The sequence below is a fragment of the Taeniopygia guttata genome, chromosome 2, assembly GCF_048771995.1.
Source record: "Taeniopygia guttata chromosome 2, bTaeGut7.mat, whole genome shotgun sequence".
In the NCBI taxonomy this organism is placed as follows: Eukaryota; Metazoa; Chordata; class Aves; order Passeriformes; family Estrildidae; genus Taeniopygia; species Taeniopygia guttata.
Window position 1 is genome coordinate 63,316,140 of NC_133026.1, and position 22,415 is coordinate 63,338,554.

Consider the following 22,415-nt stretch of genomic DNA (forward strand, 5'->3'; position numbering starts at 1 on the left):
ATTCTGTACAAAAAAAAAAAGTGGTAACAGTCCCTGCCTGTGGAAGTTGAATTTATTGTGCAGTATCCAGCTTTCAGAGTAATCACGACAGTGTGCTGCTGTCAGCTGAACATATTTTTTAACATTTTTATATACATACAGGTGTTCTGGCTGTTCTGATTCTTGAACAGGAATATTGAACATGCTGAACAGTGTCCTGTGCTATGATAGATTAACTGCTACTTCTGTATCTTTTGAGGAGTCTTAATCTTGTGAAGACTGTCCCACGTTGTGATGATCTTCGTGTTCTTGTTCCTTGCTCTGTCGGTTGTTCTTCAAGAAAAGGCCATTTTGTAAGATACTAAGCAGTCAATATTAATAAAATTTTACCCAGAAAGTTGTAGCTGGGGCAGTGAATATATGTGAAGGGAATTTGTCCAGCTGTACTCACACCCTGAAAAAATTAGATTCATAATTGAATTTCTGAACTGTATTGTAAGCTTGGTTTTTCTCTCAAGTGGGAGCCCCTCATGTATTTCTTTATACCATTTATTTTTTCAAATCTCCATGGCCCCAGTGTCTAGGGAGATTTAACAGTATTAGAAGATATTAAAAGACCCAAATCCTCAAAACCCAGCTTTTCCTGAATGAACAAAACATAAAGAAGAGAATTGGAGTTTGCTTTTACATACAAGGAACAAAAAGAGCAATACTGTAGCCTGCAGGCAGAGCCGAGGGGAAAAGAGCAAATGAGTCAATTAATTTTTTGCTCTATGACATAAATTAGGACAGCAAATTGCACTGCCATCCATTGAAAATGTTCAGCCTTGAGACAGGGGTAAGGAAAAAACCTCAAAAACTAAGCAAGACATTTGTTCAGCTGTGCAGGCTGAAATACAGAGAAAAAGAAAACCATATACCATTAAAGTATTTATAGGTAATGACTAATGTCTTGTATTGCTCTTGGGAGTTAAGTGGATACTTTATTGTACATAATTTGAAAGGTAGAATGTTATTGCAGTGTATGGTTATGAACTCAGAAAAAATATCCTAGGGTGTAAGTAAGATTCTGTTTAATGGTGGATTTGTCATTATGTTGGGAATGTTTAGGAGGGCTTGCAGGAATCAGAGAGATGGACTTGGGCAAAAGTAGGAAGATAGAAAGGAACAAGGAAGGAGGACTGAGGAATTCATAACTTCAGAAGCAGAAAGATTAAAAAACTTGAAGTTAAAATTATCAATTGGAGGTAGGAAAAAATAGGGAGAGCTCCTCCTTGTTGTTGCTTTCATTCACTCTTTCCTCTTCTTGCTAATCTAGTTTTCCTGTCCTCTTCTTCTCTGGTCATTAATTTCTCCCTATCAGAAATATTTTCTTCCCAGCTACTTGACCTGTTGAAATATTGGTAAAATGGTAGAAAGAATGTTAGTCACATATTAGAAGAAAGTAGAATCTGGTGGATGGCTTCCCTGGGTAGATTTTTTTGCAGGCTGTTCTTTTAGTATATACTTGGCTCTTTTGGTTATAGAACAAAAATAAACATACTTATTAAAACTTATTCAAAACCTTTAAAGTTCTTTTGCTTAGTTTTCAGAACAGAACAGATCAGTCTGACCCAGGAGACATAGCTGTAGTCTCAAAGTGACTTAGAAAATTGTAATTGTTAGAAAATTATTCCACACATGAGATTTAGAAAGGTAAGTTCTCTTTCCACAGAATGGGCATAATTGAATGTTTACTTCTTTTATTGAGTTCTTGAAGAGTGGCTTTCTTAGCATGCCTAGACTGAATGCCAAGTCCTCATTTTAGGGTGTAATTTAAGCTGAGTTCCACACAGGAGCCTGAATGCATCAGTTTAACTGAGTTACAGGAGAACATTGTGATGGTTTTGATTTTTGCTTTCACTGGAGGGGAGTTCAGAGAAAACTTGGGTAAGCTTTTTGGCCTCAGTTGCTTAACATCCCAGCCACATGACCTTGCAATTTGAGAAGCTCTTCTCTATTAGACTGATGCCTTAGTATTACTTTTTTTCCACGTAAAACTTTTTACTCCCAACATATGGGAGTTTTATGTGAAAAAATTTAGGGAAATAGTAAGGAAATAATTTAAAATGGCTTATTTTTAACAGAAGTAAACATGTTTACCTCATTACTGTGGCCATTATGTAGACTATGCATTCCTAGTCTTTAGAAATAAGTAAATATTTATTTTGCTGAACCTGTTTTTCAAAGCCTGATTCATAAGCTGTCCATTAATCACATAGAACTCAAATCTGGGCCTTGGCATTTGTTTCCAGAATTCGTGGTGTTTTGTGTCAAGTCACGTGTTCATGATATCTATAATTTACTTTCTATACAGTTTAAAGCTGATTTGTTTTGTAAAACATGATGTGTAATCCATGTGCCCTTGAGAATCTGTTCACCCCTCTTCCCACCAGTTTAGTTCTAGAACTGGCTCCATTAACAGTCATATTTTGGACTGAAAGAAGGAGATCAAATTCAGGTCTTTGCTTCTGGAACTCATCCCAGATTTCAGCTACTAATACTTTGGGTGTATTAAATGTTGTGCATTTTGTGAAGAACACCTTCTATGCAGGCTGCTGTGTATTCATGATTTTGCCTCAATCCAAGATCAAAATTTAATTTCTTTCACTTCTCAGTAACTGCTGAGTATGACAGTTTGAAGACCCAATTTAGGGTCTGTTGAAAGAAAGAATTTTTTTATTGGCAGTTTTACAGAAGTAGCAAAAATTCTTAAATAAAAGCCGATATCGATATAAAAATATGTATGTCTGAAATGAAAACCAAAAAAGCTTTGTCAACCTGTTACTAATACTGTGTTGCAAATTATGTCTTAAAATTGTTGTACAGAGCAGAATGTCTTGCCTCACACTTCTTGAGAGGATGAGTGTTTCTGTCTGTGTTTTTTTCTGAGGATTCAGGACAATATAATCCATTAATTCTGGCAGGCCATTATTTATGCCTTAGTGAATGATTGGGAAGATTCCCATCCTGGCTGAGCAAATTTAACTTTCGTTTAACTTTGCTTTTTGGAGAATGACTTGCTTGGTCTACATTACATGTAAGCTGATTCACCTGGGCTTGAAGCTGAAGTCCAGGATAAATAGATATGACTTATCAAGGAAGATAAGGATTCTTGAGCTTCTCTGTAAGACAGAGCTGCAATGGTGCAACTTTCTGGCATCAGATTTGGGCTGTCCTGGCTTCCAGTGTGGGAAGCCAGTCAAACTGTTTTATCCTTTCCTCCTCCATCTTTGGCTACCTGACAAGCAAAGCTTCCAGCAATTTTCTTCTGGTGGGGAGTCAGATTTTTCATGTGAGGCAGCAGGAGCCTGGCAGTATAAAAACCTTTGATGGCCAGTTGGGGAAAGCTTGAGTGTCAGGAAAGCTTTATCTGTTGGGCTGTGTTATTTCAAGCAGTGATGCTATGATTGCCCCACCAGGTCCCTGGAATCTGCTGCTTTGGCCAGGTCTCCTCATCAGAACCTCAGCTTGCTTTTTGCCATATTTAATGCTGTTCTGTGTTCACTCTTCCTGTCTTGTTGACTCACTTTCACTTGACTTCTCTGCATAATACTTACCAACATTTGGTGCATTTAAACATGTATCTGTATTGGGAAAGCTATCGGTTGCTCCCTCACTTATCAGGATGATTACTGGCTCATTTAATTTCTAAGTCACCTGATAATTTCCGGTCAGAAATATGTTTAGAAGCATGCATTAATCTTGTTGAGTCCCCCAAGGTAGTTGTTCAAATGACTTAAGTGAATGCTGCATTGACTTGGAGCTTTACAAATAGAAAGTTGGAGAAGAGGTCAGAGACAAAATAACTGAAGATTCCGAGTGCAGAGATTTGCTAGTGCTGATTTGAGGAGGAATGTTAATAATCTGAATTTTCCTTTTTCTTTCATTTATTTTGTCTGAGTAGAGGTAATTCTTCACTGATACAGCTTTCACTGGGGACATTTGAGAAGTTTGTGGTTTGAAGGCTGATAATTGTACAAGGATCATCCAAAAGACAAATTCAGTTTGGTGAATAGGTGTTTAATCATAGCTCAGATGACAATGTTCTGAGGTGCTAGGCAGATAGCAGAGTTTCTTTGTCTGTTATGAGTAAAAACCTATGATGTGTCCCAGTCCTTCTAAAAAAAACCCCAACAAATCAAGCAAGGAAACCAGAACAGAAAAGAAGTTGCTGATATAATATCAAGATATTTATTGCAGAGTTCAAGTTCATAGGAAGTCAATGAGGGGGAAAGTGTTACAGTGAAAACCATTCTCATATCAAAATATTAAAAAAGCCCAAATTTTAAATGTAAAGCTCTGCTAACCAGACTATACACATGTTCTTATCTTCTGTCATATCTTTTTTTTTCCGGTCTGATCTACCACTAATCATCACTAGGATGGGGAAGGAGGATCATCATCCCCATCATGTATACTTTATTGAGCATCTGTGAATTAATAATGCTAATGATTAATCTGGCATCTTTAGGTTTCAGGTTTAATGCCTCTGTTGAGAGTAAGCAGTGACCATTCAGAACCCTCATGGATATTGCTCCTGGTGCTTTACTTTACATCTGGAGGAGGGGGTTGGTCTACAGAAATGCCCATATGTATATGAAAATCTGGTACTTCTGGAATGAATAGGAGCTCTCTCACTGAGGCAGGAGTTGCTGTTCTGGGAAAGGCAAGCTGGAAATTTGAAGAAGCAACACCATTGCAATGAATTATATTCCCTTTTTCACAGACATACAAATTTAATTACTTTAATATACTGATGTATGGAGAGAAGCAGTACTTTCGCATGGAAGATAAACAGTTTATGGTTTATGCTTTAAGCTCAAAATCCCTCCCAAATACAAATTTCAATACATTCTTTGTAGTCACTCTGCTTTCTCTAAAAATCAGCAGAAGCAAGCTGTACAGTTCTACATGTAATGTAGCATGGATTGTAGGTTTCCAGAGCCAGATGAGCTCATAGCCTGCTGGTTGGTCTAAGCACTGTTTTGAGCATCTCTGCCATGAGGTACCTTTTGAGTTCACAACTGGTCCTCTATTTCCTAGGACTTCCACAGTTCAGTTGATGAACTGTCTGCTTTCAAATGTTAGAAAGTGCCAAATCTTGCCCTTGAGCACACGAGAAGGAACAGGCAGAATATTTCTGACCCCTCTATGAAGTACCCTTATAAGCTGATGTAACTCCTGTGGGAGCGCAGTACTGCTAACGCAGCAGGTGAGACACAGCCTCTGCTGAGCACCTGTTATTCCAGAAAAGTTCAGGTGAATTAATGGAATTGAAGTTGTTAGTGTGTCTTTTTCCCCAAGCCTGGTGTGCCTCCCTCTATTTGAGCAGAACTCAGGCCTGTTTAGTCTCAGCATTGAACACAACAGGCTACCTCAGCGTGTCTGTCATCATTGCTCAAATAACAGGAGCTGTTTCCTTTCTGATAGCGGAGACAAGGGTCAGAAAGGAGACTTGTGCTTCCAGCCTCCTGCATGAAGATGGGAAACCTACTGAGTCCAAAGTTTCCAAAATATTAGTTTAAACTGATGCTGGAGGGGCTGCTGTGGCCCTGGTGCATAGCTGTGAGATGTGCAGTGTTGTGTGACTCAGGAGCACACTGCAAGTGCTGGTGGTGTGAAGTCAAGTCTGCTGCACATGCTCACATCCTTTCAGTTTGTTTAGGCATTTGTTTAAGTTTTTAAAAGCTCTGAGCCTTTGCCAAGGCTTCTGGGCTCTAAGCTTATTTCAAAGTCAGAAGGCTGATGGCTAAACATAGACTCAGTTTCTTGTGTTGAAAAGATCCCTGTTTGCATGAATCAGTGCTCCAGCCCTGTAAATGAAGGAAGGTATGAATATTTACTTTCCTGACAGAAATGTTGCATCATTAATATCTGTTTTTCTTTATTAAATATTCTTGTCTTTTTATATTTAGTGCTGAATAAAAGAGACTTGTTACTGTAAGAGCAGTGACTTTTCCCAGGAACAGCAGCTCAGGATTTCCCTGGTTGGAGGTGTGATGCTAATGCAACGGTGCCTCATATCCCATTGCTCTGTTTCTTCCAAAAGCCTCAAAAGAGGCAATTATGGTCTTTTGAAATGTTGGTAATGATGTTAATGCTCTGTAGGCTTGACTTGGTCGGTCAGACCAAGGAAAATACTTTGAACAGGGAATTCATGTTTATGTGTCTTATGAAACACAGCAGAGTCAAGTGAGGTAGTGCTCAGCTCTAAGCATAGTGAAGAGTAGTGATGTAGAGTATTATGCAGTATTTCTCAAGCCTGTCTGAAACTTTGGACACAAATTGTCAGGGCTGTGGCTTTGTTTTATAGCCATTTTTGGTTCCTGGGCTCAATGATGTGCTCAGTCTTGCAGCAGTTTTTTATTTAAGTAGGATCTGTCCTGTAGCCTTTAGATCATTCATTTGGCAGTTACTTGTAAGATTTTCTGGTTTGCCATTTCACTTTTTTCTTTATTCCCTCTTAATAAATAGGTGAACGTTATATCAGTAATTTACCATGTTGTGAACTTAAAATTTGAATTTTTATCTTGTGTGTTGCAGCTGGTGCTCAGGATAAAATTGGCTGGGCATTTGGCTTGGGTTTGGAGAGGCTGGCCATGATCCTGTACGATATCCCTGACATCCGACTGTTCTGGAGTGAAGATGAACGCTTCTTGAAACAATTTATTGGGCCTCACATTTGGCAAAAAATAAAGTTCCAGGTAAAATAACATATATATGATAATAATTTACTGTAGTGTATATACATCCCTAGTGAATATTACATGAATAAAATTCTGTGTCATTAGAAGATTAGGTTTTAAAGCAACATCTTTACAACTATCATGATTCTCTGATGTACTGCTGTAAAATCCAGCTTTTGATAATAACATTTTTTCCAAACAGATAATGTTGCAAGTTCCTGCTGATACCCAGTCAACATCCCTGTTCTGAGTAATGCTTAAGCACATATTTAACTTTTAAATATATCCATAATAGAGATTGATTTAGGCCTGTAGTTTGGATTTATTATGGCTTAGTTATGTCCTTGAGTTGAGTCCATGATTCTGTTTCATTATGAATATTTGTTTGATGCAAAGCATTCAAAGGTCATAACACATTTTCAATATTTCCCATTGTTTTCACTCTACAATCATTGATGTCAATGCAAGTTGCAATGTTAACCTTTGGCAAATTCTTTGTGGATGTGCCTTGCCATCTTCATTGTCAGCTCCTTTCTCCTGGCATTGCAGGGGAGAAGAGTGCAGGTTTGGCTTGTATTTGTTTTGTAACTCTTCTGCTGTGGTGATTTTTGTAGTTAGCAACCTCATCTTGCTTTTTGTACTTACAAAGCAACTAGGCATGACTGGATTAAGTGGAAATGCTACTTCCATAATACTCTTCAGTAGGAGCATGGGGAGGTTCAACTCAGGTGGTGTCAGCTGGTCTTTGGGGGAGTTGAGCTACACAGATGCTTGACAAAGTCTGAAACGCTAAAGCAGTAAAATAATTTGTGCAGCTGCCTTTTACCATTTAGTTTGATTTCTTTGTGTGCAGCTTGATTATTGTTTTTAAAGAATTGTAGTTATTAAAGGGGAAATCAACAGTGATAGATGACATTTGAGGAGTCTCCACATCAGTAGCAGCATCCATCCATTTGTTTTTAATTCATGGCAATTCTCACATATCTTGTTTGGTAGCATCAAAATATTGTTTGGGATAAGTTTGGGGGGTAGTTTTGGCTTTATTGGTTTGGGTAGGGGCTTGGGGAATTTGGTTGGTTGGTTGGTGTTTTTTATTTGTTTGTTTGGTAATAATGGGCATTAGTGTATTCAGCTTGTAGTTAGTTATCTTACAGAAAGACAGGTTTTTGCCACTGTTCCTGAAGGTGTGTCTGCTTGTAGGTTTCCTTGATCTCCTAGAGAATGCTTGTTGTTCTTTTCGATAAAAAATGCTCAGGTCTCCTTTTCAGCCCCCATTTTTCTGATTGGCTTTGCTCCTGAGCTCGTGGCTTGATTTATGGATTGCAATTTGTTGGAGCTAAGATGAGATTTCTTGCTTGCTTTAAAACTGTGGATCCAAGCTTCCAACTGATATTAATGGTAGACTGGGCTTTTGGGGAAAGGCCCAGATTGTTGGAATGCTGTGGACTGATGTTGAAGGTGAGTCAAAGAGAGGACTGGGTGTCTGCCTTCTCTAAGTTGTATGTAGTTTTCATGTTCAGTTTTAGGCAAGTCAGGTGTAGTGAAGCAATCTGAAGAGGACGAAGGCACAGGTTACTGTAGATAAGCTCAGAGTAAAGTACATAGTTTCTAGGAAGCTAAATGTGACTTATTTTTATTGGTGCTCTTTGGTAGCCTTAGTTTTGGTTCTTTCTTTCTTCTAAAAATATTATGGCCAATGTTTTAGAAACAGATTTTTTTCTCTGATATCAAGTACTGCTTAGGGACTTCTTAATTTTTATTTGTTTTATTCTTTTTTCTTCTTTTGTTTTCATTTTTCCCCCTTTCCCTTTTAATACATACATACCTACTAGACTTGGATGTTTCATCTTCAGTTTTGTTAATTCTCCCCAACTCTTAGTTTACATTTTTCAATTCTGTATCTGAATATAAGAGAATAGAGACAAGCTTGGATTTTTGTTTGAAAGCAAGTCTAAATCCAGCTTTCATCTGGTATCTTACATTGAGCTTTTTCGAGGTCTGTGCTGTGCATACTTCTAGTCCATACTGGCATTGCTTTTTAAAGGGCTAATGACCCTTCAAATGAAAATACTATGAAATACTCTTTGGTGCTACCATAAGATCTCCATTTTTTTTTTCTGTTCTTATTTATCAGGTATGCTGTAAAACCAAGTTAGCAGACCTTTTGTTCCTGTCTGCTTGCTAAAGAGTCATAATTAATGAATCACATGATTTATTCATATGACATTTGAAAGAAAACTTTTAGTCTGTCTTCCAGTGTGGATGTTGTAAGAAATCTCAATGGATATTTTAAAAGTGTCAGATTTTCTGCATGCAAGGCCATGCAGTACTTTTCAGCCTGACTGAACTGAACAAAGACAGACCACGGGTTTTGAGAGCCTTTCATGACAGAAATTGAATCCTGTGTCTCAGAAAGTCCAGGTAAATCCTTTATGTGATTAACTGAGAGAGACCTCTCAACCTTTGGGTACTCCCCCAGATCCTTATATTATAAATATGATCCACCAACATAACTATTTTTCTTTCTCTTCTTTAAAATGTTCTTCACATGACATAGCAGTAACCTTTAGCTGGGCTAAGTATACTCTTGTTCCAAAACTGCATTTAATTGGAGCATTTTCTTGGAACTTAGAGTATATGTCTTGTGCATTTTAACAGCCTGAATGTGTCAGACTTTTCCCTTTGTCATCAGTTGCTCAGTACATGTGTGCAGGCTTCAGTAGGTCAAAAAGTGCTGGGAAAAGCTGACAGTGCTTGTACCACTGTGGCTGCTCAGCACAGCAGTGTTAGAGTGCTTCTCCCCACAGATCAGATTATTGCCTGGATTTGGATTAGCAAATCACTTCAGCTATAATTTGACACAAGTGACAACAGTGTGGGGATCAGGGTCTGGTAACTTGCTTTCAATTGTTTGTATAGGGCTTCTGCTCAGGCTGTGGAATGAAAGGCTGAGGATGGGCAGGACAGAAAGGACCAAGAACCTGCAAGGCACAATGTAATAAAACAAACAACTCGGTACCGATCTGTTCCGCTGTGTTATGTCTCTGTTTGCCAGGGCCCTGAGCACAGTTCCATGTAATTGCTTTCTGGTTTGTGCTGAGCCAGCATTCTTACAAAAAAAAAAAAAAAGTCCAGGGACTGACAACTCTCAAGGAAAGGTACAAAAATGAAGATAAGATACATTTAGAGAAGGAAGGCACTCACAATTCAGATGTAGTGTGGCGAGCCCAGAGGTTTTGATTAAGAAGAATGGTCTCTGGCAGCAGGGTGGATCCTGGAGCCTCCATAATTTTGCCGCCAAGGCAAGCAAGTGGCACATCCTGTCAAGTGACTCCTGGTAGGTTCTCCCTTCACAAAGTCACTTTCATTTGATGCTGCCAGTGTCTCTGGTAGCTGTTGTTTTAAATTTATTTTGATTGCTGAGGAGCCCTGTGGCCTGCACTGAGGTCCAGCAGAAGCATGATTATGGCTGTTTTGGCACTGGTACAGAAGGAAACTGGATCAGATTTCTCGCAAAATTACAGACTTCCTCTGTGAGCTTATGGGAATTACAGTCTTCTGGATTTCCTAATTGCTACATTATCTGTAACATTCTTCAATATCTGCAATAAGCCTAGCACCACCTGTTTTTTGTCACCCCTTCCATCATCTCCAGGGGCTGCTCATTCCTAGTGTCTGCTGGCACATGCAGTCTCTCAAAATTCAATTCCTTTATAATTACCTGGTAGCTTCAAAACTCAAAATAATAGACTTTCTAAGCAGGGTCATTTTAATGGCTCCAGAAGAGAAAAAGCTCCTGGAGAAGCACTGCTGGAGACCTGATGGGATAGTAGCCTTTTGGAAGTGGGGTGAGGAGACTTGACAAACAACTTGAACTGACCCTGTTCACCTCCTGCACAGCTGTACCCAGAATGGTGTATGTGGCCCTAATCCAGGAAACTCATTCTGCTTTGAAAATTGAACAATTGAGGATAGCAAAGATGAGGAAAAGTATATAATCAAAAAGATGTAGTTGTGTGGAAAGAAGCAATACATTATACTGGAAAGGAAGTCAAAGCAGGCTCCTCTCCCTCCTGTGCAAGATAGCAAAGGCTGGGCCTGCTTGCTCCCATTTGTCTTTGCTCAGTGTGCAGTAGGAATTAAGCTCCTGCTCTAATGACAAAGGATTTACACAGTAGCCCAGTTTGCACTGTCTGCTGTGTATGTGAGCCATCATGTTCACACCAATAGACAGTGCAACTTTTCTGCCTTACTATGCACTTCTCAGTTTTCAGGGACAGTAATCATCCCTGTGCATCTTTCCTGTGCACAAGCCTGATTGTTGCTGGGAGGCACAGAGCTTGTCCTGAAGCTTTAGAAGATGCTGAAAATAAAATGCACTGTCAAGTGTAAGGGGAAACTCTAGCAAGTTAAACCATCCTAGTCTATATCCTTTATTCCATGCTTGAGAAGGAGAGCATCTAGAGTATATACCATCTATTTCAACCAGTTTGATCTTATTGCATTCACTGCACAGGATGGGTCTGTCTGATCCATCATTAGTATGCTACTCTATATAATTTGTATTTATCTTCTTAGTTTATGATTAGCGTTATTTTCAAATAAAAATTAAATAGATTCCCTGGTTGCTGCATTTTCAGATATTTTTCATCAAGATTAGGTGACTCCATGCTAAAATGGTTATTCATTTATTATGTTTATTTTCTAATAGTGCATCTATTAAAGCCAAATATGCAACGATTAGTATGTAAATTTAACTTGGATGTTTGAACAAATAAGGTATAGCTTCAACTGTGACTTATTGTATAAACAGTTTTAATGTAATTGAAGGTATATAATGTGTGTGTCTGCATGTGGAGGTACAATAGAGAACAGATGATGATGTTTGTAGCATAAACATTTTACTGGCATGACTTTGGGAAGGTTGAATATCTAAGAGTGACGTACATTGATCATCTTAAGCAAAGGTCATTAAAACCTTACAGTGCTGTATATCATCTCAGGTTTGTCCGTGTGCCCTGCAGAACACCATGAAACACCTTTTTTATTGTAGGACGTGCATGGAAAGCGAGCAAAAATACCTTCTTCATTGCAGAGATGCTGCACTAAGCTGCACAATTGGGTTACAAATCACTTGATCATCAAGTCTTCTCATCAGGATGTTCTATCTTGTACCATTTGTAGGTAGTGCTGGTATTGAAGCTCTGGGAACTTGAGCCCTCTAGCCCCAGTCAGGCAAAGTACTGAAGCACATGCTGAGCTTTAAACTTGCAAGCAGTCCCATTTAAATCAGTGCAGTAGTTCCTATGCTCATCAAACATAACCCAAATGCCTATATAGCTTCAGGTCAGAGATCTCCACATTTCCTGGGATCCAACTGAGAGTGATCAGAACCTTGCAGGGCTGAAGCAGTGGAAACTATCAAAATGCTTGTTATAAGCAAGAATAGTGTAATCTGACAAACCACAAACTCAATTTGCAGAATCTTTGTTCTAAGCCAGTCTTACTGATCAATGCTTGGGTAAAAATAGTCGACAAGCAAATTTCTGGAGAGTAAACAGCACTTGAATTCCCATTCTCAACTAAAGAAAATTAGCTGAAAACACAGTAAGGAAAGAAGAAAGTAGGGGCTCAGAATGAGTAGATGGGATGGACAGTCACATGGGACTGAATACAAAGCATTTATAAACTCATATTAGATAAAGTGAAAATAACACAGAAGAGAGAAGTGCTGTACTTTGAGCATTGGAGGCAATATGAAAAAGTCTGGTTTAAAGTTAAGTTTAAGCCGATTGGGAGGAATGGGAGGAAAAGGGAAGAAAGACACAGGAAAGGAGAGTAGGTTTATGGCAAAAACTGTTGAGGCTGATGCAGAAGTCTTTTTCTAGATAATCAGAAAGTTTTCCTAGGTTTTGTACTGTAGACATCTACATCTGATCTCCTCTCGAAAGATCAAGAAGTATGAGGGACCACAAAAATTATGACCACTAACCATCAAAGCAAGTCTTTAAAGTACTATCATCAGTTTTGAGATAAGTGTGGGGGACTTCCAAGTCTTCTTCTGCATTTGTGAAACACTTAGTGTATCAGAACCTCAGCCCATGACAAAGGCTGTACTGAGATGATATTCACAGAATCGCAGAATATCCTGAGCCAGAAGGGACCCACAAGGATCATCACAGTCCAGCTCCTGGCCCTCCACAGGGCCCAAGAATTACACCATGTGCATATTACTGAAACTCTTGATAAAAATAAGCACTGACAAGGGATGTGATTCCCAACAATCTAGCTGCTGCCCTCTGAACTAATACCAGTGATGCAGATTTCCTCACATACCCTATTTCCATCCCTCCACCCACCTACTGCAATCTAGTCTCACTGACAGTCTTCCATTGAACCTGAACAAATCAGCAATAGTTTAATTCCTCTCTGCTTGTACTTTTTTAAGTAAATAAAATGAATAAATAAAAAATGTCAATAGCCCTTTCTGCCTAGATTAGTTAGTGGTATTTATCTTATGTACTGTGTTGTCTGCTGAAGTACCAAAGGGCAAAGTAAATCCATTTAATCCATTTAGCAGCCATCTTGGTAATAGTTGGATGTACAGACAAGCTTATGACATTCATTAGCAAAACCACCACTCTCTTCCACTTATGTTCCTTGAAAATACTTTAAGTATTTCTATGTTATTTTCACAGTCTTAGAATAGTCAAAAACTCTCCTGTTTGCCTCTGTTAACTTGTTCATCCCAATAGCACACATAGTTTAGATTTAGCTGGTGGTAACTTGAAGCAAAATAGCTGGTTTGAGCTGTTCTTTTTTTAATGTTAAGAAGTTTTTTGACTTGTACACAACTGTCACAGCTGGAATTTGTTTTGAGTGGATGGAGTATGTGTGTATATTTATATATATGTTTAGAGAGCAAAAATATTTTATCTTTACTTTCAGTTGTCTATGCTAACACACACTTTAATCGCCAGTAAATTGTTAATGTCATGGCAGGTAATTCCAAAACCTGGATGTAATTGTGTATTTCCTGTAGATTTTCAGTTATGTGGGAGGTCCAGGGCTTTACTAATAAACCTAGCAAGTGCCACAGGGGATTTTGGAGTCTAGCTATGTGGGACACCAGTGTATGCACCTGGCAGATGTCCTCTCTTTTGACTGCAGGTCCAGAGACAGCAATTGAGACTTTTCTTCATTTGAAGGGTTTTGGTGGGTTTGGGCTGTTTGTTATATCACTCCTCCCCAGAGCCTTGTTTCTCACAGTGTTTGGATGAAAAGCATAATTGTTTGGGTTTTTTTTGTTGTTTCCCAAGTGCTTATGTTCCCATGTGCTGTTCTGCTTCGCAGCTCCACATGTACCGCAGAAGCTTCTTTTTGGCTACACTGTGAGATGAATCAGGGAGCTTTTTCCTCAGCAGTTCCTTAAAGCTGTATCAGTTCCCTGATCCACTTGCAGTGTTGCTTCATGCCATCAGCACAACTGATGAGACAGCACTTTTGTTTTTGGACGCTGTATAGAAGGTGAGAGGTGAATATACCCAGCAGGTGTGTCCTCAGTACTAGTGAAAGACATTCCCAGCAACTGAGAACAGACTTCCTTCCAATTTGTTTTTAAACAAAAAGAAGCTACTATATCCTTGACTTCAATTTGTCTGCACCACTTCTATGTGATGTAGATAAAAAATGATTTTGCAGTTATGAATGCTGCTGCACTGTCATTAGAAACATTTTACTGTCTTTTTTTTCCTAGGCAGGAGCCAATGCACAAAGTACACCTGATACTATCTAAATTGTTACTTAGCAAAAACTGCAATAAGCTTCAAAAAGCATATGATACAGTTGTTTGCTCTGATCTCTAAACCTCGTGTATTTGCAATTTGACTGGCTGAGGCTCTTTGAAACAAATAGCTCACGAATGAGTAATTCTGCTGCTGAATATATCAACTGATCTTTATTGCATCCCAAATGATGAAGTATAATGGTTACACAAAGTGCTTAAATAAGCCATGGAGCAATTTCCAGCAGTGATATATATGCTGAAACCCACATTAAATTAATATTAGGTGGAGTAAACCTGGAAATCTGAAGTAACAATAGATTTTGCATAGGTTGTGTGAAGCTATGAGAACCAGCTGCTAGTGGTTTTGACAAGAGGCCACATATGTTCAGAGCTTTCAGTTTATTGTCTACAAAAGTATGTAGCTAGTCAGGAGGGTAACCCTTACACATTTCCAATGGTTTTCCAATATTGGTTTATTTACACTGTGAGTAATAGAATGCTGGTTAGGAGGATGGCACAGAAAATGTCTTGATTTGTTTTTGGCCCTGACCTGAGAAGTGACTCAATAATTCTGTTTTCCTTGCTGTTTCAATCGTAGCTGTCTTGTACCTCCTGCCTCGGCATCTCTTCACCAAACTACCTTAGGGTGGAAAGTTCTTCAGGACAGGAATTAGCATTTTGTGCTGTGTCTACCTAATGGGACCCTGGTTTCTGGCTGGCAGTCCTAGGTAATTACCACAATCTAAATAAGTGCATGCCTGTAGCAGGGTTAAATACATCGTTGTGAGTATACATTATGTATTTCATGTAAGAATAAACTATTGTTTAAAATGTGTCCAAGCACACTGTGTATGTGTCTTCAGAGATACAGGTATGTGCTGGTGTGCACACACAACCAGAGAAATATAAAGGGAAAAAAAAAAAAAAAGAAATCTCAAAACTATTAGGAAATAAGCTCTTATTCATTTTCCCAGAGTTAGCTAAAAAGACGGGAGTTGTCATACATGAGTTTATTTGATAGTTCTTTTAACACTGGTGCCAATGTTTTACATGTAAAACATACACCTTGCAAAGAGCTTTTAAGAAAGCGATCTTTAAAATCATGCCTAAGCCTCTACAGTCATCATCTGTAGCATGATTAGACATTGCAGCTGAGCTGTGGAGTGTCGAGGAAATAAAGGCTGGGAAGAACAATCTCTGTATGTGTTTATGCATGGACAGAAGCACCTTTTGAAGTACATGGTGTTAATAAAAAAACCCTGATTTTCAGCTACCACTTCTCTGATCAGAATATGAATTAGGCTACAGAGAATAGCCAAACAACAGAAGGCACAGTTGGGAAGAACTATATTATTCTTATCATACCAATCCCCAATTTCTTTCATCTTGCTAGTGTAAGAGACACATGAACTACTGCAGTGACAGCCTAAAACAAAATGTGACAAGTAAGTAATGCTTTGGGGTGCATGTGCCGCAGAGGATTTGGCTATGCAGTTTTGGAAAAATTAATAATGGGAAGAAATCCCCTCTTTTGAGGATTGATTGCATCCTCCTGCCTGTGCAGAAGTGCATATGCAATCCAATAATCCAATTTGCATAATTATTCCCACATGTAACCTGTTCTCCTAAATCAGCAGGAGTGAACCGGTTTTCTGATTCTTGTAAAATAAGGAAAGGCATTAAGGAAATACCTGTTCTGCACCAAGATTCTGCTTGTAGAGATTTAAATGTTCTTTACATTTTGTCATTGCATACTGAAACAATTAGTGTACTTTTTGTACCTTTTTTTGTTTGGTCTGTTCTCAGCTTAGGGCTTCTCTGTAGTTTTCTCTTTCTAAATGATGTTACTCTTTAACAAGAGTATAGCTTTAGGAACACACAGAATCTGAGAGAAAAAAATTAAAGGCTTTTGTCCCTCTTCTGAGTAATGGACAAATAAGTAGAGCCTTTTGTTTCAGCTTTTCTCTAGCTTACTTACTGTACTTAAAAGTTTTTGCTACACTGTCTTGGTGTTTTATTATGAGTTTTTAACTTTAGAGGTTGTAATTTGTATGAATTTAGAACTTAAGTGGGGAGGTGCCAGGGGGAGGGAGGTTGGGGGAAGTGAATTGGCTCATCTGGAAATTAAAAGTACTGGATTTTGCCAAGAGTCATAGAATCATATAATCTTTAGGGTTGGAAAAGACCTCTTAGTTCACCAAGTCCACTGTTATGGTATCATCACTACTAACATATACTTCACATACTAGTGAATATGCTATATTCACTACTAAGCCATGTCCCCAGGTGCCACATGCACTCACCTTTTGAACACTTCTGGGGACAGTGATTTCACCACTTCCCTGGGTTGCCTCTTCCTCTGCCACTTGGGCAGTTTTCCCAAGACAAGAAGGAAACCCAGCTATATCAGCGGTACTGGAAGTCATAAGAATATTTCAAAACCACCAGTAACCTGCCTGGGTAAATTTCTGTACATGATGAGATGGTACAGATTAGCTCTGGGAAGTGTGGAAAAATAATTCCTTTGTAGCATAGCAATGTCCAGGGCATTATGTGAAGTTATAGCCAAGGGATATGAAGTGTCATTGCTGCTGTATTGGAAATCTCTATGTTTTTTTAGGAAGGAGAGAGAAAAAGGAAGTATAGGTTGATAGGTAGGAAGAAGGACTTTTTCAGGTGTTGCATGTGCCTGTAAGATTCACACTGCTAGCTTATTTTGGTGAAATTCACATTCAAGTGTTCTGGAGAGTTTCAATTTAAACAGTACCTTTCTGGAATGGTGCATTTAATGAGAGAAAAGGAAATACAATCAACAGAGTTTTATATGAGGTTTTTCATCTAAGCCAAAATGAAATACTGGGTGCACTTTGTTTCCATTGTTATGCTATGTATTTGGGAGAAATACATCTTCATACTGCTGCAGACTCTTTCCAAATACTTGCATTGTTTATTTAGATATAACTCTTTTATATGAATTGTTGATTGGTACAGTATTTTACTCCACTGAGACTCCACTGAGACTCCACTAAGCTATTTATCTCAGCATTATTATTAAGCATAATGAGAAAAAAATATACAAGCCAAGCCATCAGAAAGAAGGAAACCTGGGTGTGGTAAACACCGAATGTCTACAGTAACCAAACCCTTCTGCAGGAATTGCAGGTGCTGAGCACTGCTGAAGAGAAAATTCCTAGTATCTTCTGGGAAGTTGAGTTTCTGATGACTTACACCAGCTTATTACCTGTTCTTTGCAGCCATGGCAGGTATTTTTAGGGAAGTGCAGGACACATATGTTTTTTTATTCATTGACAGCTTGTTTTCTGAGGATTGTGTTTTCTTTTCTTTTTACCCTTGCCTGTGATTTTGCCTGTGGCATGGGATATTTGGGTAGGAAAGGCAGAATATGGACAGCCTGTGCAAAAGGCAGTCATAAGTGTTAATTACTAGGTTTGGTGTGAAAATCCACTGTACCATTTTGGTCATTCCAAATCACTGGGTTCCTTTCTCAGGATAGCAGCTTCCTTGTTTTGTATCAAAGACATCACAACAGAGTAAGGATTGTCCCATCAGTGCACTTGGTGTCCATGAGTTCTGTGGTAGCAACTGCTCAAACGGAAACACGATAACAGAAAAAGAATTTCTCAGTTTTTAGTTGTTTTGCAGTGATACATCTGTGACTGAAATGGGGGAATATGAGCACTGTGAAACCAAATAGTTTGGTAGGTCATCAGCTAGGAGCCTGAGAAAGAGGCATGGGGAAAATGCATTTTTTTCCATAGTGGACATAGAACTGCCGAAGGAAAACGTCAGACTAATTGCTTCTTCATCCTGATACTTTCAAAAGGGGTTTATAAGGAGCTGTGATGTGGAAGTGAGTAGTAGAGAGCCATCCCTTTTGGTGATTCTCCCTGTGAGTCCTACTCTGTTCTATGGAAATGAGAAGTGATTTTTTCCTCATTAAACACAGAGCATGGAGTCCGTCACTGGTATTTAGGAATAATTTATACTTATCCTTTGGTAGTTTTTATAATCAGACCACAAAAAGCAAGGCATATCCAAATGCCCAAGGGAAGAGGTACCTGGGAATATCTCTGCTGTGTGCACTGTAACATCCTTGCTTTTAATAGGATTAGGTCAATACTTTCATCTTTTTTATGACTTTCCTGGCTTTCTTTTCAATTCCTTACTAATAATTTAGAATCATTACCCTTTCAGTGGCAATACAAGGGCTCTTTTGTGTCTGGAAATCTTCTCAAAAGCCATACCTTATTTCTTGGCTTTCTGACCACAGGTCAGTTTAAAATGCATATTTGCACTCAGAGAAGTATATTGTGACTTTAAACTTGACACATTTTTCATTACAAATTTAAACAATCTCAACTTTATTTTAAAATTACTGCATTTTCATAAAATGTTTTACGAACACAATGTCCCTTTCCAGTGGGACCACGGAGGCTTAGTAATCAGCATTACTGTGGGGTGAACGTGTATAAAGGCAAGCCATCTACTCGCTCATTCTACCACAGAAGCAGTCTTCTTGTGCATTTTTTCTGCTGCTTGGAAAAGGTAGAGCTTATCAATGAAGTTCAATCTCTTCACTGACTGTTACAGATCTTAATTTTTTCAGTGTCATATTAGATATTGACTTTCCTTTGTCAGGCAGGTTCCTCTATATGAGCTGTAACTTCTAGCATGCAAGAAGTGTTGCACTTGCTCCTGTGCATGTGCACATGTGTGTGCATTTATTTTGTGTCTTAAGGGGGTTTACCTGAGGAAAGGTGCTTGACAAGCATTGAAAAAGGTGACTAAGCGGGATGGTATGGAGAGCTACCTGGTGACTGCTTAGGCAGAATATAAGCATTTAAACTCTGCTTTGCACCTTCAGGGAACCTGGAATGGGCTCAAGAAAGAAATTTTTATCTCCAACATGACCCCATAGGGCGTAGTTTAGGTGGGAAGGGGACAGAGCGGTCGTGGTGACATGCATGGCACAGCAGAGAGGGACCTGGTCCACAGATTTGTGTCATCTCACATGGAAGGCTGAGACTTAGCTAGGAAGACAAGTCTGTAGCCCCAGGGCACCTCCCTGTTCAGCCTGGATGTAGAATGTCAGAACCACAGGATGAGTCAGGTTGGAAGGCATCCCAGCTGGTTGTCTGGTCCAACCTTCCTGCTCAAACAGTGTTGTCCCAGAGCACATGGGAGAGGATGGCATCTGGATCGTTCTTGAATATCTCCATGTACAAAGAAAACCTCCTCCACTCAGAATGGTCCATGTACATGCAGAGTGCCTGAAATCCATGGAGCACTTGATGTTCCCATGAACATATGGTGTTCCCTGTACCTGTATGTGAGCTTTTCAAAGTTAAGAACTCTGTTGGGATGAGCAGATTGGTGTCTAAAAAGGGCTGATCATAATTCTGTGTTCATTCACTGAAAACCTCAGAGCATCAGTGGAGGCTAACATGCTTCTGCCACTCCCTGCAGGAGCACAGAGCAGTGCATTGATCCCAGACTAGTCCCAAACTAGTCCATTTGCTTTGGTTTTAAGCGCTTAATCCCAGCACATATTTTATATTTGCTTATCAGACTTTATGGTAGTTGTCTGTTGAAATTTACATTTCCTCCTTTGAAGATGTGTGTGTGTACTTACACATAAAAATGTTTATATGTATGTGTGTACATGTAGGAATATATAGAACTTACTATATATATCTTAGGAAAAAAATTGATTTGGTTAGGAGGGTAGAAAACTTTTAATGATGGGGAACATTGTGACTAAATTTTAAGCCATGGCAGCCAGGAAATTCAAAGTTATGTTCCCTGCAGCAACTGTAATTTGTCTACTGGTCATAAATACAGCAGTGTAAATCTAGAAGCATACACACTAATACAGGAAACTTCATTATGTGCATGGGGGTTAAGTTACTGCGGTAAATTTGCAGCTTTTAATTTCATGCCTGTTACGTGTTTAAATTTCCTATGATAACACTAAATTAATGTAGTTTCACCATGGAATATATTAAGAAAGGCTCAGTTATTACAGGACTGTAGTTTTCATTTTGATGAGAATATGATGTTGCATTAAAACTGTATAGTTTATGTAGATATTTCTCCAAAACCTGGGCAAGGCAGGACTGTTAAAGCTTAGCAGCCACGGTGCTGCTAAGTCTCATATTTTTCTGACTTAGACTGGTGATGGCAGTAAAGCATGGCTGACTTTTTAATAGCTTGGCTGCCGTGGAATTGCTAACCCAGTTTCTGGTACGTGTCGTTGTTAACCTTGCATTTGTGTCACCACTGTCAAAATACAAGTACAGCCTTTTCCCCTACTGTGTTTGTCACTCGTTTGTTTTGTCCCATCTGCAGCTGGCAGCAGGGAAGGAATGGAGTGAGCAGCCATGGCACAAAATTTCTCCTGCCCCCTTGCCACGTTGCACCTGTGGTTACTGCATCTGGAGGAAAGTGGCTTTTTTCCCTAATGACAAGTATCTGTGGAAAGTTCTAGTGTCTCTCCTGTTTTTTGGGACTTCAGGCTAAAGACACTTCATGGCCTTGTGTGGGTTATTCACTGGCACTGGCTGTGCATTATCACCAGCAGTTTTTACTGAGGCTCATGAGGTTCTGCCCTCAGAAAGGTTTCTCTCCCTTACAGCTGTGAGGTATCTGGATCCAGCCTAGCTGATGATCCTTTGCTATGTGTGGATGAATAGATACCACTGTTATGGTGACCACTTGATTCCTGCTGCCAAAATATCCAGAGTAGTGTCAACATACACAGAGCCCAAGTATTTGCTATTTTATGCTGACAAGAGTTCTGGTGGATCCTGTTGCTGCTTAAGACAGCTGTCCCCCAATGACTCGAGCTGCTGCAGTTCTTCATCCAACACATATTAGCATAAACCAATGAGAGGGGAAACTTTCAACTGGCTACAGCAGCCAGTGGTGAAGGAACAGGCACTTGTTTGTTTTAACAGCTGCTGTAGGGGCAGAAATCTCAAGACAGAAAAGCAGAGCAGAGAGGTAGAGATGAGGAATGCCCTAAACTATCAACAGCCCATATGAAAAACTAACAGCTCTCCTCAGATAGATGTTGGCATAGGCAAGGCAGGCTGGCAGAGCAGGTTATAGCACTGGTGTCCAACTACCCATTTCTATACTAAAATTTTCCTGAGAGGGAAAAGCTTGCAGTTTTAAGAAATACTTGGCTTATTTATTAGCCAGAGAAAGAACTTTGACTAATGACTAGTAAGCATATATCACTGAGGGTGGATCACCATAAACTTCCATTTTATTATTTAAAGAAATTATAGTAATTCAGCACTCCTAAATGCTTTCACTTTGGGTGATTGAAAAATATGATGTCATTAATTTCCTACAAGATGGGTTCAGTGAAGTCCTATAGATAGTGTAATTTTTGGGAAAGCATTTGTTTTCTGAGGCTATTGAAAAATGTCAATGGTAGTACACTGAAGTGTTTGAAACAGAAAGTGAATAGAACATTTAAAGTAGCACTGTGGTGGGCAAACAAGATGTAACCAACAAGACGGGTGCAGGGATATCTGTGCATCAGGAGTGCTTATGGACACACTTGGCCTGTGCCCTGCAGCAGCACCTTGCAGGTAGGATCAGTTCTGCCATTTCCTAAACCTCTTTTTGATAGTAAAAGGGTTTTAAAATCATGGGGATTTAGGGTTAACAGGAAAATAAGCTTAGTAGGCCCTGGAAAAACAAATGCCTTAAGCACATGAAGAACTAGTACTTGCTAGAACTGCACTGTGTAGCTAGTACATGATAAATGATGTAATTGTTAGATGTGATGATTGTTTAGTAATTAAATATATTTACTGTTTAATCATAAGAATAATCATGAGAAACTGTGGTCAGGGACCTAAGAAAGATCACGAGAAACTCATGTCAAT

At 39.1% G+C, this 22,415-nt stretch overlaps 1 protein-coding gene across 6 annotated transcripts in view; it reads left to right on the top strand.

Moving 5' to 3' along the window:
• Positions 1-22,415, top strand: part of FARS2 (phenylalanyl-tRNA synthetase 2, mitochondrial) — a 232,483-nt gene that overhangs the window by 128,599 nt on the left and 81,469 nt on the right. For 5 of the 6 annotated variants that reach the window (XM_041714574.2, XM_041714570.2, XM_072924102.1 and 2 more), the window contains one exon: positions 6,565-6,725. In XM_041714574.2, the coding sequence (XP_041570508.2) occupies positions 6,565-6,725 (161 nt within the window). Of the gene's footprint in view, positions 1-6,564; positions 6,726-15,091; positions 15,222-22,415 lie in introns of all 6 variants that reach the window. The other variant, XM_072924103.1, reaches the window with a different exon arrangement.